The sequence below is a fragment of the Pagrus major genome, chromosome 5, assembly GCF_040436345.1.
Source record: "Pagrus major chromosome 5, Pma_NU_1.0".
In the NCBI taxonomy this organism is placed as follows: Eukaryota; Metazoa; Chordata; class Actinopteri; order Spariformes; family Sparidae; genus Pagrus; species Pagrus major.
Window position 1 is genome coordinate 10,311,210 of NC_133219.1, and position 16,919 is coordinate 10,328,128.

Sequence of the window (16,919 nt, forward strand, 5' to 3'; positions counted from 1 at the left end):
TTTTGTTTGATCATGAGAGGAAAGCTTTCCTTAAGGACTTATGTAAATAAGAAATGCCAAACTATGTGCATACTGGCAATAATTTATTCAAAATAGATGTATTTATTTTGCAGCCTGTAGCACATTCCCACAGTTTGAAAGGCACATACTGTCAACAACACATAATGCTTTTTCATGACGTGTCAACTGAACACAGTGATTAAAATAAAAGGGCTATATATCAAAGTCTAAAATTTCACATAATTACATGTATGAGTCATTGTGGGAATACTGTGCATTTCCCCATTGTCCTCACTATGCTCTTTGAGGATTTTTGTAATAAAAAAAAAAAAAAAAAGCATTTCTCTCCAGGCAGGCTAAAGGAAAGAAAAATATTCAAGCAACTTTCATGAAAATTCAGAAACATAATTTAACTGGCAAATCCCAATACTGATAGTGTAAGTAAAGGCTAACTCTCAATAGTCTTGAAATAAATTAATTCTATATCAAACATAATGGCAGCAAGAGAAGTGGAAAATACACTATTTCTAACATGGCAAAAAATACAGTTGGAGCAAACTGAGTAAAAATTGGTAAAACCACATCCATAGACATAGTTATTCTCTCAGGGTGTGGCCGGTGCTCCATTGCTGAATAAACAAACCGGTTGACCAGAGATCTTTAGAGTTTGTGTGTAGCTTACTGAAAATGGAGCAGCATATATGATAAAAACATCACCTCGATTTTATCGGCTACACTGATGATTAAAACTCTGTATCCATCATTTTAAAAAGGTTTAGCGAACCATAACACTTGCTATGCCATTTGCCCATTTATACTCCTTGTTGTACAGCATATATATGCAAATGGGCAGACAGGAGGAATGACTATGGCCACACCCTGATTTCGCGTCTCTCAACCCTATAAAAAACACAACTGTTCCCACTATAAAGTGACTGTCCCAGTCTGATAGATTGCATTGATATATCAAATCTATAAAACAACTCAAAATGATAACATCTACCCAGTTTTATTAGGTCTCTGAGTTAGCAACAGATCTGTGAAGTTATAATCCCTTGTTATGTTTTCTCAAGCTCTCCATGTCCACCGTGTCCTTTGTCCACATCCGCTCCCTGCTGATCTCCATTAATCAATCCTTGTGGCCATTAACTTTGGTCAAATTGCCATGATGGCTGACGTCAGCTTTCATAAGAACCTCATAGTACAGCAGATAAAACACAGGCGTGACAATGCCAACAAACAGCATGATGGCCACAGCCGTCCACCATCTCATGCCCCAGTCTGCTCCGTAGTAAGGGTCCTTCCTCTGTGCTGGTTTATACTCGACTTCTCCTAGCAGTGGCTGCTGTTGCTGCAGTGTCAAGGAGGACACAACCTCGTTCAGGGTGCTCCGAGATGGACCTGTGGATTTCACCAGCCGCTCAATGTCCTTGTCCTTCTCCATGAGGAATCCTTCCACGCTGTCGGTGGAAGAAGAAGAGTCTGTGGAGGACTCGGAGGGGAGGGAGGTAATGGAAGCGATCTGGGGCAAGCGCCTAGCACCTGAGGGGGAGGCAGAGTTGAGAGGTCCAGTGGTGTGAGTCTCAGTGAGGACGCTGAAGCGCCTCACAGGAATCTTGACTGAGCGCAGGGCGAAGAAGTCCTGCTCTGTCAAAAGGTTGTTGGCACGCTTTATATCAGCCACCTAGGAAAGACACAAGATACAGTTACTATGCTGTTTACAGACAATTTTACATATACTCTCATCTGAATATTCTGGATTCTAAGTCAGGATTTTTGTTCAAAATACCAACTACTGTCACACTACATAAACAACACGAGAAATAATAATGACAGGACAGCTTGTGACATGAAATGGGATGAGAGAGAGGGGGATGACATGCAGAAAAGGGCGACATTTCGTATACAAACTCTGGGCCACAGCGAGGACACAGTCTGTGTCAATGGGGCGCACGCTCTACAAACTGAGCTACCATGGCGCTCCTAACTTGGATATCTTCTAAGTGTTTCTGTTGTCTGCTACTGTATCAGTCATAAGCTGAATCATTTTAAACAGTATAAAGGTGTGATTTGAACGTACAATATGTTATTACGCCCGCTAGGGGGCTCCCTATCAAAACAAAACTCTGCAGACTGTTTCGGGGAGGAGGCGCCGCTCAACTGCTATGAGCCGGCTACAATGTTGGGAGCTAAGCCAGACCCGAGGAATAAACAGTCACATTGGATTCTGCTCTGATCTGGAACAGTTTACTGACGGGAGGGGGGCTCAGAGATGACTTTTTACGTTTGGGATTAAAATGTGGATTTATCTTTGCTCCTGTTTATCAGCCTGACTGCAGCAGTAATCTGCTGAGAATTGAAACAGACATGCACTCCTTGTGTGCTGTTGCTGGCTAATAGTAATAGAAGCTATTTGTCTGGCTGTTTGCAGTGGATAAACACTGCACGAGTGACACGAATAACCACAAATGATCCTGCAGTCGTACTTTGCACAACCACCATTGCTGATGAAACTCTATCTGACGTGACTCAGTCACACATGTTTACACACAAGTCTTATTCTCTGACTTCCCTTAGGTGAAAGTAGCAATGGCGACCTAATGAAATGCACCAGTACTTTGAGTAAACTTCCCTGGGTTTTTAACATTTTTGGAAACATTTTACCTTTCAAGTTGATATGGTAAATTTGCTGGCAATTAGTTATATGTTTGCACCCCAGCAGTCACACAGCAACATTAGCATTCATTTGAAGTGGTCACTTGGTAAATGTTAATCCTTTTGGCTTTTTGGTCTCTGCCAACTCCTGAAGGAAACATCTGGCTCTTTAGCTGCTGAATGTTCCACTATGTTCCCCAGCTAGACACCAATTTTGTCTGCCTGCCTGAGCAGATGGTGCACAATGTTTTTTATTAAGAACATCTGCCTGATGCTTAGATATTCATAACGCTCCATCTCTCTACACATTGATTATACATCATTGTTTATACATTGTTTAGATATTCATATTCATTATTATAAATGTATTAAAGGTGCAGTATGTAGTTTTGGGGAAGAAATTTTAATTAGAAAAGACAAATATTCACTGATTGATTTTCATGACTTAATAAACTAAACAGACAAATTGTCCTCAAAGTACAACACAATTTCATACTCTTTTACTTTTTACTGTTTTACTTCAAACACTGTTCTGGGGACCTTGTTTCCCTCAGCTTATTTATTATGTTACGGAGAGTTATTCATGAAATAAATATTTCTGAGTTTATTTACTGTATTATTGTAGATGTTACTTTTTTGGGCTTAATATCTTTCCCAAAACTACATAGTGCACCTTTAATATAAAGCTTATAATGGCCAATTTTTACATTTGTGCATAAGTGTATGTAAGAAAAGAAATAAGATTATAAGAACTACTTCAACATGGAAGTGAAGGAGTGTAGAGTTGGTATTCCCAAGTGGAGAAAGACAAACAGAGCGACAGACACACAGTTCTGAGCACAGACGTACTGAGCAATGGTACTGCAGGGCGATGCTGTTCAGGGTGTCACCCTCCTGGATATCTCTGGTCAGGTAGATAATGTCCTCCATCCTCTCCCTGGAGGTGCTCCTTCGCAGCCTCTCTCTGCCACGTGGCCGCAACTCATAGCTCTCGCCATCCTCCTCTGACAGGTCATTCTCAGAGCCATTGTTTCCAAACAGATAGGCGTGACCGCCATTGGCTGGCTGCACCATGGTGGCGGACTGGAACCCATAGTGCTGGTTTCTACTGGACATTTTTTCTTCACTGTGTTGAGAAAAGAGAAAAATATATTTGATTACCAAATCCCGCAGCCATGGTTACCAGCTGTAGTGGCATTATTTTCGATCACACTACCTTGCTTGTAATGACCCGCCCTACTCTGCGTCTGATTGGCTACATCCTGCCAGTTAAGTAATGCATATGTGCAACTCCCATCAAAGATCGAACAGAGGAGAGATGTCTCACTCTGTAGCTAAAACGGAGCGTTCAAGGCACAGTGTGTAAAGGGGTGCTGAAGCATATGAGAAAAATAACGTGTTTTTTGAAAATTAAAGTATGTAAACCTATTCTACTAGGACCCCTAAATAAAAGTATGAACCTGAAAATTAGCAAAATATGATCTCTTTAAAGCAAGGATGGACTTTCCTGCAAATATGATATGTTCATGAAAGGCACACAAGTAACTTTTTGCTACTGTAACCTGACAGATAGGGCGTGAAAAGCAGCCTGGGGGAAAGTTTACATTGGGGTTGAGGTTAGGCTTAGCATGTACCATTACAATCATCAGTGTCAACCCAAATGTGACCACTGTTTCAGATCATCTCCCACATACAATCAATTAAGCTGTACAGATATTAAGACTGTGAGATGGCCTATGTATACGTAATGACACCATAGAAACCAAACATGCATTTCTTCCTCTAAAAGCTGCAATTAACAGGTGCTGGCAGCAGCGAACTTCACTTACACCCAAAATTGCATTCTCACATTGTTCAGCATGCTGATAAAGAAACGAAAGTCCACATCTCTGGAAGTCCTGAACATGCAAGTTACAGTAAAGATAGCTAGATAAGACTGGGCCTCTTCCAAAATGATAAGTGACGTTACAGGCAGCACATCAGTCCTCTGATGTCAAGGTCCTCTGTTTATGCAACATTTCTGCTTCTTTTCCTATGGCGACCACGGGAACACCACCAGCTACGTGGCATCTTGTCAGATAATGTTATCGATCTATTCCCCCGTCACAACCTATGATATCTTCACCTTTGAACAAGGCAAAGTAAACTTGACTGCTGGTTACTACTTAAATCCAGATGCTAGATTCCTGACCCACGTAAGGTAATGTTAGCTAGGCTAGTAGCTAACAATCTAAATCCTTAACCATAAACACACCAACAATCATCTTTTGTCAAGTACGCAGGCGTGTGATTAACCAGCTAAGCTTGCAAAAACTTACTGTGGATAAAATAGCAAACGTGACTACTTAACTAAGCAATTAATATGGTTATGAAGCAACATAGCTAATGCTACACCTCAGTGTCCCCCACCCCACTAAATCCAGTCGATGTCGATGTCCAGTGGACACTGTAAACACGTCTGTTTAAGCCGCCAATTAAATAACTTCAATGAAACTGTCAGGTTGGTCTTGAAACGATAAACGTTCAGGTTACAGCGCACAGTTCACTAACTAAGAACCCTCTGCACAGGCTAGGCTAGTGCTAACTAGCGTCTACCTATGTTATGTGGCTAGTAACGTAAGTACACTTCTATCGGGCAGTGGTCAAATCTGATGGGTGATATATGTGGATGAAGTTGTCAGCGGCTACCCTTACCTGAGAAGGTGAACACAGGATCAGTCAGTTGATCTGAATGACATCCATACTTCCATCGGAGCAGCTTCGGTCTCACCTTGCCTTTGATCAACGCTAGTTACCTACCTGCTAGCTACCGTTGAATTGCTACCGCTCACGCCACGTCAACAGAATATTACGTAATGACGTTGCCACAGACGTCTCCAACAAAGAAATCACTTTTAACCACGAGATGGCGCCAACGGACAAGGTAATAATTGCTTGGACCTCTACTGTTTAGGACAGTTCAAGTAATTTACGGAGATTTTACATTTAATTTATTCCATTTTAATTTTCAGACTGTAATTTTCATATACTTATTAACCAATTTCTTAATGTTTACGTAAACCAACTACCCTGTCAGTTAAGCTAGCTATCCAGCCATTCGAAACAGGTTAACTACAGAAAACTCAACTAGCTAGCTTAATTAGCTAAATAAATTCCCTTTACACCGTTTAAATATGCAGTAAATAGTATTAAAGTCTAACTGTATCAATGCAAGTTTGCACAACTCCTCCTAAAAATAGCATATAACACATTTAGAGTTATAATACGTATTTATAAATCAACCGCGAACAACATGGTCGTTGAGGATGCAAAATACATTTCGCCTAAAACTGCTTGTGTTTCGGCTCGTTACAATGTTAAGTCAGATTTCAAGTTACTTTTGAGGATGTACAAATTGGAAACAAAAGTTTATATACAGGGAGGACAGCTTCTATGGACAGCTCTGTGCCTGTTCAGCTCGCAGGGTGGAGCTGTCCACCACCACACCGAGCAGCACCCTTGAGAGACAAATGGGATTAAAACATCTTGTCTCATTAGGGAGCAAGCGGGGGACGAGCCGGAGTCCCAGAGGAGCTGCAGACTAATCTTTCTGCCGGAGCCGTGAGTCGTGTATATGTGTGTGTTGGAGTGTGTGTTTGTGTACAGTTGCAGCAGCCCTCACATGGCTACAGGAGCCCGGAGCTGTGTGTAGAGAGAGCAGAGGGTCCTGAACAGACGGGGGGAACCGCTCCATCTTCTCTTATATCTCCCGGCTCCAGTCCCGTTAGATGACATACGCGCTTCATCCCATGTTGTTTACCGGGGACCCAAAGCTGCCGAGAGAAAACCCAGCACAACACAAAAAATGATGCAGTTACTGGCTGCTGTTTGAGAAGAGAAAGAGCTGAAGACCTTGGGAGCGCTTATCGATGTTATCCTCAGCATCAGATATATTATATTAATTCATCTTGGACGGAGAGGCTAAGCAAGGTGTCAGGTAAGTTGGAATCACTCATTTGATGTCCCTTTTTGTAGATGTGTCCGTTGGTTTTTGTGATCGTGAGCCAAGCCAAACTTTGCTGGATGATTTCACAGAAAGATGCGAGAAGAAATCGCTTTGTGACACATGCTCACATCGTCTCCGGGACAATGCAAACGCCTTGGATTGATTTTTCAGTAAGTGAGTCAGTAATGATTGGTGACTCCAGGCGCTATTGCCAGTGGTAGATTAATAGCGCGGAGGATAAAGGAAACAAATGAGTAGCGATACTCCTCATCAATTATGCCAGACAGCTCAAGCAGACATATTGTATAACACTATAAGAAAACGATTAAAAGTGGTTGGCCACTGCTAATTTCTTTTCGCATTGTGCCAAAAATCCCCCTCGGAGCAGCTAATAAAATTGAAAAGCCTAAATATTGATTCAGCGCAATCAGTAAATGAATGGCCGAGCAGCCCATTGAGGACGGAGACAAACGCTTCCATGGTTACATCCAGGATCTCCAGTGTGATTACTGCGCTTTGTGTGGGTTTTCTCTCTCACACTGAAATAAAACAACAATTCAGGGGGAACTGCCACACATGGTGAGCTGGAGACCCTCTCATAAAGGCTCCGTTGACTAATCTATAGGCTTACTCTGGCCATAAGTAATCTTGGCACACTTTGAGTTGCGCACATGTGCTGTTACTGTTAAATCAACGAGTGGTGCCTGCAGCCTCATTGTGCTGCTGCCTCTTTGCGTATTTTACGCAGATGTTCAGGCTCCATAGTTTATACCAGTTGATGGGGTGGGGTTTTCAGTGCTTGAATAATTGATAATAATCCACCTTATCTGTAATTGATTTGACATGATGTCATCTTGCTGCGTCCTTCGCAAATCTCTTTTGTTGCCTCCTCTGTGGTGCCTCAGCAGAGTTAAATCCCTTTTCTCACTGGGGAGGAAGGGAGGGAGCTGCCTCTGTATCCATTCAGCACTTACACCTGCTCTTCCTCAGCGCCAGCCTTCACTGCTAACTGTTTCTGAAATGTATCTTTGTATTAAAGGGTTAGGGAATAATTTGTCCTCTCCCTTTGTTTGCAAAGAGGCAACAAAACTTGGCATGAAATTTTCACATTTTTATTTCCTCCAGCCTATAGTCTCTATTTCCATCATCACGGACACACAGGTCAGTCTGACGGGGGGTTTTTTTTTCTGGATTTGTCTCCTCTGAGATCCACACTTTTAGAGCTCATGGTCCTTTGTTTGTCTGTGTTTATGTCATCGCCTGGCAGGGGTCAGCCCCCAGTTGCCTGTGTGAGGGTCTGAATGTGATTCACTGGGCGGAAACTGTTTTACTGCCTGCCTCTCTCCCCTTCTGTCTCACCCTTCTAATGGCTGCACACTACAAAAGGGGACAGTGCCATAAACAGAGCCTGTTCATTGATGAAAGGTGCTCAAGTGTTGCACACTGCAGACAGGATAAGATTGATGCTTGCTGGGGATGAGAGGGGCTTGCGTTCCCAGCATGTGGGCATGGAGGAAAATAGTAGATGGAGGCACAGCTCTACATACGCTGTACCACCCTGCAACAGGCTGCGCCCGCCTCATCTGCTCTATGCATTATGAATCACTGCTGGGGGCAAGAGCTGTAATGGATGTCTTTATCTGTTGAATAGAGGACATTAAGTTGTATTGGAACTTTGCATGGCTTGATAGCTGTATGCGTGATCCTGTAGATCTACAGCGGTTCCATTACCTCGGAACATATCTGTGCTAGTTAAACTGAAAGATGAGATATTTGATTGTTTTCTTAGATGTTTTCTGTATCTTCCCATATGCTCTTTATATTCACATAAAAACTCAGACCTGAGGAGAGCGATGGTCATTTATACAACACAAAATGTTTTACTTGTCTTGTCTTAAGTGCGTGTTCTGGATTTACATTTTTCCAAGAGAAAACCAACAGACCGATACCCACTATGCACCTCTTATTAGTTATGGTCTGGTTTTCATTTCCACACCTCGGGTAGATAAAATGTTGCACCTACTTCCCCACTTCTCCCTTTCCCTCAGAAGTACCATGCAGTAGAACAATTCATAATCCCTTGGTGCAAGACATGTATATCATAAACCTGCCTCTTTTTAACGATGCTGGGAGCTGACCGGGTTCACTGAATGCTTTTTTGAGTGTGTGAACCATAGGTGTTAACATCAAATCAGATTCCCAAGACATTTTTTTGGAGTAGTAGATTCTTAGCAATACACTAGTGCACAGCTGTGATGTGCGCGGTTTCCACACACATTATAATATGGTGCAAAATTCTTCATATTTAAATGATTTTTTGTGCTGCACATGGTTGTTAGATTACATTTTATATATTGCAATAGTTTTCTGAGACTTAGGTAGAACCATTTTGAAACAGCCATTAGTTTGAAGCTATCTCATTTAGTGTTTGGTGTCATTTTAGTTCATTTCCTCCACCAAGGAGGTTATGTTCTCACCCGTGTCCATTTATTGGTTGGCTGGTTCGTCAGCAGGATGCGTAATGGAGAATGGTTCTTGGCCCAGAATTACAAGTTGATGAAAAAAATGATCTTGATAAAAAAAAATCTGGATCTAGTGGATGTGAATATTTTATTTGATATTGGATTAGGCTTGATTGAATTAAAGAGGGCTGTTGGGCCTTAGTGGAGGTATGCTCTCTGCTGAGTGCCATTCTAGTTGCTTCTTGATTTTGTGATATTTGGCCAGTTCCTGAAACAAAGCACTGCTGTGGTGTAGGGATTCACTGATCAGAGACTGATACCAGATATCTGTCCAGTACTGACCCAAATAGATGACTCGGGTGTCTGTGACAATGGGGCTGATCTTGGCAGCAAGTGATTCAAGTAAATTTTATGTTTACATCTATGTGCTCATTTATTATAATTATAATTAACATTTCCAAAGATTTTTTTTTCCTGTTTATTTTGAAAGGTTTATATTTACAGAGTTATTTGTTTATTGTACTTGTGTGAACTGTGGTTTAATTTATCAAGTTTGTTTGCACTAGTTTGGTTTTGTTCTCATGCAGTTGTATTCTTCTGTACTTTTTTTTATATCTATGTATTTATTTGTTACCCTTTGTTTTACAAAGTTAGGCTAAGGCTAAAGTTTGTTATGTTTAAATCAAGCCTGATGATGCCTTTCACTTAAAAGAATGATCCCAGTCACTTCCACTTAGTGAAGCATACAGTTTATTAATGAAACACTGGTATTGGATTGGCACAAGGTATCACAAGTTCAGGTATCAGAATCGGATCAGAATGGAATAAAAGTGGATCGCTGCCTCCCCACTGTGGGCAGACAGTATGATTAAGCCTCTCAATTCCATGAGGAGACTTTGGAGGGACAAGGAGTGTGCTATAAGGTCAAAAAAGAAAATTCAAAATGCAGGAAAATGCCTAACAACAGCACAATTTAAAGGAAAGTGATCTATACCACTGATGAAGGAAGGAGTTTAGCGTGCCTCAAACCCTTCACATGGAGCTGAAAGCCTGTCTGGTGCTCTCAGTGCGGGGCACTTTTGTGACAGGAAAAAAAAACAAGGAACAAAGTCCAAGGTAGAGTGGACACATGGATACAGACCACAAACTTTTATGAAAGGACTATGTGCGTCTTCATCAGAATGGTGTATACAACTCTCATTGAATTGAAAATAATGTGTTTTAAGTCCTAAGATCTGATGTAGCTAATGTTGCATTTACTAATTTCTATTAGTAATTTCTATTTCTACTATTCTTTAAGACAGGAATAATAGTGGTTCATTTTTGTCTTTGTGTTGTTTAACTTGACTCACATCATCAGGTCTGATGCCAACATGTCTGGCAACCCTGCTGAAGTTGATTTTAGATTTAGTGAATGAACAAATTCAAGTCGTAAATAAGTCTCTTATAAGGCACTCTGGGATTTTAGGACTTTGTTTTCAAAAATCATTTGACAGTTCATGCTTACGCACAGGAGACAGTGTCATGTTTTAGTAGTTGTTGTGCTTGGAGCAGAGGGACAGGAAAATGGTGGGCCCTCAGCGATGGCCAACAATCCTGAGGTCTCTTTAGTGGGCCTGACCAACCACATATTGTTCCCGGTGAGAGGATACTAGTACGGTCGCTGCAGCAAACCCTCGGCCATGACCTCGCTGTCAACTCTCATAATCGCACTCAAATACATACACTTATTGTTATATCTTGTGCCCTGTAGAGGCGACGGGGAGCCCTCCTACAGCTCCCCAGCATCTCCATTCGAGTATTAAACTTGAACCCTGACCTCTTGATGTTTGTAAAACCAGTGGCCTCAGATCACTCTGCCTCAGAGCCTCTCCTACCTGCTGTGCTGAGCGTAACGCATGACCAGTTCCTCTATTAGTTCTAACAATGATCGATAACTAAACACTCCACCACAAATGAATGAATCAATAACAGTAAAACACTGATTCAACTTCCGATAAGTTGTATGGTCACTTTGTTTAAATCCAGTTAAATCCAACTAAAGCAGCTATTTTTCATTTCAACTTGCAAACTGCATGGAAAATCAGTGCAGGAAGCGCACAGAGCAACATCCTTTTCTCACATGTCAAAACAGTGAAAAGCAAAAGAACATTTAAGAAGGCTGTTTCCTCTGGCCTCTGGTTCACATTAGCTTGGCTAGACTCTGTACAAATTAAATTAAGTCCCGAGGACTGTCTGAAGCAGGAATTCTTTTTTTTTTTTCTTCTTTTTTTTTGATCATTGAATGACTTATTAAGCCTGAAGCGATAAACCTGCTCCCATAACCTTATTTGATAAATGAACGCACTCTTTGGTTGCTCTTCACTGATCTCATTCTTTAAACCCACAGACCCCTACATGGGTCCCTCTGTCCAGCCATAAATCCCCATGAGTTCTACCCCTCGCCTAGATGTTTTTGGGGGAGCCACGTGGAACACATCCCTTGGTGGCCCCTGCTTCCTGTGCTAATTTAGACAGGTCAGGTTGAGTGGGTCACACTTCGGCTGGAAGGACATCATGCCTATCCATCCTTACACCCTTCATTCCTTGCATCCACACATTAGGATCTTTGTGTGTGTGTGAGAGAGACATAGTGAAAACTAGTGAACTTCAGAAAGGAAGGGTTGGGATGTCCAAAAACATAAACCTGCTGATGGGTCACCAAATCTTAGATCAATCTTGCGAAACCCGACTTCTCTCCATTACTCTTCAAACATATGTATCCGCCATTGCTCGATGCGTGTGCACAACCCATATTATTTCATCCACACACACACACTCATTTCCATCATCCCACCCCCCCATCTGTCCCATCCCTTACATCAGCCCCTTGTCTTTCTCTGTTTATCTCTCACTTCCCTCATTGTACTGTAGTTGGTCACGGCAGAGGAATTCCACAAGAAGGTGGGGGTGGTTGATGCGAGCGTGGCTGAGAGGTGGCAGGGTGTGTTTATCGTTGTAAAAAGACGTATTTATCCACTTTCTCTGGATGCCTTTCATTATAGATTATAGGTTTGTGAGTAAAACATGCCAAGAGATCAGGAGATTGTAAATGGAAAAACACACCCCACGTCTTTGTGTCTTTCACTGTGTGATCTGTGATGCGCTGCCGAGGAGAAATGGTTTATATTGAATGTTACTGAATGCAAGATGAGATACCGTTGAAATTGATTGGTGTGTTTTTTCGTTAAGTGTACAACAGTTATATGGCTTCAGTTATATGTAGGCACCTATAAATGCATCTGTTACAGTGGCAGTTAAAAGCAACAGTTCTTTTATTTTTTCTGCATGATAATCAGGAATCTCCTGACCATACCCGCTCAAGGATTTGCCTCCTCCTCAATCCTGCCATCTGGCCCTTCAATGCTGCAAAGGCTTGAAAGAGGGGCTGCCCCACACCTACTGTATCGGGAATGTGTGTGCTGTGCATGTCCTTGTTTAGGAGTGATAGAGTAGAGCCGAGAGAAAAGAAGTGAGTTTGAATAGGATGGTTTGGATTCTGTTGGGAGAGGAGGCCAGCGTGCCAAAAAGTGGGAGAAACAAAAGAATCGAGAACTGTGGCAATTTTAGAAATGCACACAAAACACAAAAAGGAGCATGAGTGAAAAAAAGCCTGCTCCTTAAAATTGTGTGCTAGTCAGTGAATCGTAAAGTCCCGCTTCTCCTCCAATGAAAATACACCCCCGTTCTGGGTTGCCTCTCTGTTTTGGGAACTCTTTTGAAATGCAATTAGCATTTCATCCAGGCCCAACCGGTTACATGCAATGAAGTAATACCCTTTCTAATTTGGCCCTTTGGTCTGCGAGACTGTGGAGAGCACAACATTGTTTAATCCCCTGAAAGTGCTTTTCTGTCTGCTTCCATCACTGTGTGTCATACAGGCTAATCAGTCAGCCAACGCTCAAACTGGAAAATGCTCTAAATTGCTCACGCACTGGTTCCTACTCAATTGGAAGTACTTTCCTTTTTCTATATTCCTTGCTTCCCACTGTTTCCCAAGAAGAAGAAAAAAACTCTTGTTTTTAGTTAGAGATGCGAAATGCCATTGGCTCAACTTAAGAGCAGCCGACCACAGCCGTGAGGACAATACCTCAGTAAAACTCTCCCTCACTCTGTTTCTTTTTTCACAGTAAAATGCACACTTGATTGGCAGCCTCTTGCCCCTGAAGGAGAAATGCCTGGTTGAAAAGTATTGTCTGACAATAGTTGGAAGGCTGACCTCATGCATTTTTGTTCTTTAGAGAGGTATTCATTCAAGTGTTTTCTTGGTCCCCTTATGTGGAATGGCATAATTTGGCTGCAATTCAGCTGCCATCCGCATTTCCCCCAAATCTTTCCCTTCCTTCTTGTTGGACTAATGGTAGGTTTTCTGTTTTTCTCCTCAAAATAAATAGAATTCTGTTTTTGGCTGGAGCTCTCCAAAATAAGCCCAGTGAGTAACACAGAGTTTTTGTCAGATTTAATGATGTATGTTTTAGCTCTACTCGCTTATTAAGTTTCTTAATTTCTTCTCCCCAACTTCCCTGCATGGCGAGAACATTCACTGATCTAAAAATACCAGAGGGAGAAACTACATGTGAAGTGCAATTATGGGCTTGTGAGTTGACCGGGTATGGCAGCCGCGGCTACGCCGGGCTGAGAACGGACGGTGGGTGGTTTCTGAGGTAGGGCCTGACACACATTGGGCTGGTGGCATCGCTTAGCGTGGAGTACAGCTCAAACAGAAAACAATCCAATAAACATAGCAGAGGAGGCACCATGGTTTGGGGCCAAACACAAGTTCAACTGGCAGAAGCCTGTCTTTGAAATGAAAAACATTTTGTTTATATGCATTAAATTACATAGTTTTATTAGATTTTTTTATTTTGCATTTAAGGTATTGGGGACTTTAATAAACCCTTTCTTGAAAGATATTTTTCATATTTAATCTGACCCCTGAATAATAACCCGCCATTTTCCGTTGCTCACATCCCCAAAAGACTGGCTTCATGCAAAAATACAGATACATATGAAGGCCTTTTTTCACCTCTTTCTGTATGTCTTTCTGCCCACCACACCATCTGTCTCTGTATTGCTGTTTACTTTTCTGTTTATCTCTGTCACTCTCTGTCATACTGTCTGCGTGGTCGGTTTTTAGTGTGAATTTGTCCTGAGGAGACACACACAAACGTTCCAGGAACACTGTTATATTAGTTGATGGTAATGACAGAGCAGTTTCTCTTTGTGGCCAGACTGACTCCAGATCACCGACCAGAGCTGTAAGATTGATGAATGAGATCCCACTGCAGGCCTCCCAGTGTCAGACAACTGGAGATCCCTTTGTGTGTGTGTGTGTGTGTGTGTGTGTGTGTGTGTGTGTGTGTGTGTGTGTGTGTGTGTGTGTGTGTGCATGTGCATGTGCGTGTGTGCATGTGACCAACTGCCAGATATAACCACAAGCTCCTCACCAAGGGCGTCTCAGGACCAGGGAAGCCTCAAGGCAGGGATGCCTCATGGGAAAGCCCTTGATTAAAACTCTACAGACTGTTATCCCACACACTCTCTACCAAGGAAGGAAGTGAGAGAATGGCTTTCCTTTTTTTCAAGCTTCCAATACCAATAATTCTCAGTTAAATAACTAGGGGAAAGGCAAGTCCTTGGCTATGATTATAGAGTCTGGTACTTTACCTCGAGGAGCTTCCAAAGAGCTGATTTCACACGACAAGGAATATTTCATTGTCAACTAAGAGAAATTCAAGTCACTTACCGACCTACCTAACAGCATGTGACAGCACATTTGTGATCACTCACTGTATACCTGTGTCGACAGCCCGATCACCTGACCAGCCACAGACGGCACATGTCACGTTCTATACGGTGAATCCTGCACTGTCACGCTTACTACCATCCTCTGACTGTGAAGTCTTGCAGTGAATAATTAATGCTAAAGATTACGACACAGAGGCCACTGTTAGGAGTAACCCTAGAGGCATCAGCGTCGAGTGCTGACCCCAGGAGCAGCCTTGCAACCAGACACCTCCTCAGCGCCTCTGACAGGGATATCCAATAGATCAGTTAGCGAGTGAGTATGTGTGTGTGTGGTGTGTCTGCAAGGGATCCGCTGTAATAGTTTTTGTGATCAGGCCACTGACACCGGTAGGCTGCTTTAAGAAGGACTGACAGGTGATGGGGGTCAAACCACCAGTGACCAGCACTTATCACAGTGACTGGTCATGTGGCTTATCATGTTTGAGCCTGCGGAGAAAAGAACGCTCACTGGTGATGAGCTGTCCATCACAGAGATACAGCAAAAGGAGTTTGTCTCCAAGAAGAGGGAAGCGATAAGATGTGTGACAGGGAGAGATCAGAAGATAGAGAGGAGTGAGTGATTGCAAGTGGATGCTGAAGGGATACATGTAGTGTGTGTGTGTGTGTGCATTTGTGTGCATTTGTGTGCATGTATGTGTGTGTTTCCTATGTATTGTTCCCTCCAGCTTTGATCTGAGCTTAGGTGGGGACTCCTGTTGGAGCTCAATGCCCAGCACTAAGAAACTTTCCTGGCAGGCACAAACCCTGCTTGTGCAAGAGGACCATAATTCTAAATGACTCTGCATATTGAAAAGAAGAAAGAAGTTAGCTGGAAGTATTATGTGATGAACAAAAACGGTTATGGTGAAAGCAGGTTCAAGGTCAAGGCTTAACGAGATAATAATCCGATTTAAACACATACTTTTGGAATTTGTACCTAATTGTTTGTGAGAATGATTCAGGATTGTTCCAAGCTGAAAGTTGATTTTCATTTCAGCTTGATGACTTATAAAAGAGTTGTTCTGCTGTGGATGAATACAATGATCTGCATCACATATTTAGCCAGTACTATATACTATACTAGGGGTCCTGAAGTTTCTGCAGCTCCCGCCAAAACTTTGAGCACAAATTAAAAAAAACTTTATCATATGTATATATTATATATGACAAATTAACAAGAAGGTCCAAATAATTAAGAATTTATCATAGACAGCAAAGTTTTGCAAAGTTTTTAAAGTCTGGGAAATTTCTCTCCCTCTTCATCTCATTGCTGCACTATGTTGTTGGTCAAGCTTGTGGTCTGCTGTAGTGCAAAATGTTCTCAAATTGTTGGAAATTGTGGTTAATAACTACAAAATATAAATGATTCTGGTCATTCAAATAGATAGAAGAAATACGAATGTCGAGCATCATTTACAATGATGTCATTATATGGACTGACCCCTCAGCAACCCCAGCTTTGACTGACCTTGCACGTCCCTGGTGCTATATATAGTGGGTGATGCATGATTATTTTATGTGCGTGTTCCAGGAAATAAAGCAGCGCAATAAGTCAGCTGACTGAGGTCAGATTCACAAAATAAGTCAATAAAAGCAATTTTGGATGTTCAGAATATGAAGGTTCTTTAGTTGTGGCTTTGTCTGTGGCTTGTTAAAGCGCCAGCTCCCACAGTCCTGGCCCCTGCCATCATTTTGTGTTTCTTTGGCTCAGTATATTTGTGATGGACAGTGTGTTTTCATGCATTTCAGAACTCTCCAGTGTCCTGGCCTGTCACCCAGCTGCCGAGCTGAGCACTGAGACCTTGCATTTTGGATGCATATGCTGACGGTGCCAGCTCATGCAAATACATCCATGTATGCAAACGTTTGTGTGTGTGTGTGTGCACGCATGCAACTGTGTCTCTGTGCACCTCTCAACATGGACTCTGACTCCCAGCCTTATCAATGTCAGAGGTCTGCGCCAGGCACTCCACGCCGCCTTTTGCTGTGAC

At 42.2% G+C, this 16,919-nt stretch overlaps 1 protein-coding gene across 1 annotated transcript; it reads right to left on the bottom strand.

Moving 5' to 3' along the window:
* Window positions 1-70: 70 nt before the first annotated feature.
* Window positions 71-5,459, bottom strand: lysmd3 (LysM, putative peptidoglycan-binding, domain containing 3). The gene is made up of 3 exons (XM_073467124.1): window positions 5,350-5,459; window positions 3,505-3,781; window positions 71-1,684 (listed from the first exon to the last, which is right to left on the bottom strand). Exons 2-3 carry the CDS (start codon window positions 3,769-3,771, stop codon window positions 1,130-1,132), a joined length of 822 nt encoding a protein of 273 aa, XP_073323225.1. The 5' UTR covers window positions 3,772-3,781; window positions 5,350-5,459; the 3' UTR covers window positions 71-1,129.
* Window positions 5,460-16,919: the final 11,460 nt, after the last annotated feature.

Excerpts from the sequence above, each read along its gene's own strand:
- lysmd3 (XM_073467124.1), bottom strand. The coding sequence starts at position 3,771 with ATGTCCAGTAGAAACCAGCACTATGGGTTCCAGTCCGCCACCATGGTG. Across the intron at positions 1,685-3,504 it reads CCCTGCAGTACCATTGCTCA|GTGGCTGATATAAAGCGTGC; the intron begins GTACGTCTGTGC and ends TGTCTTTCCTAG.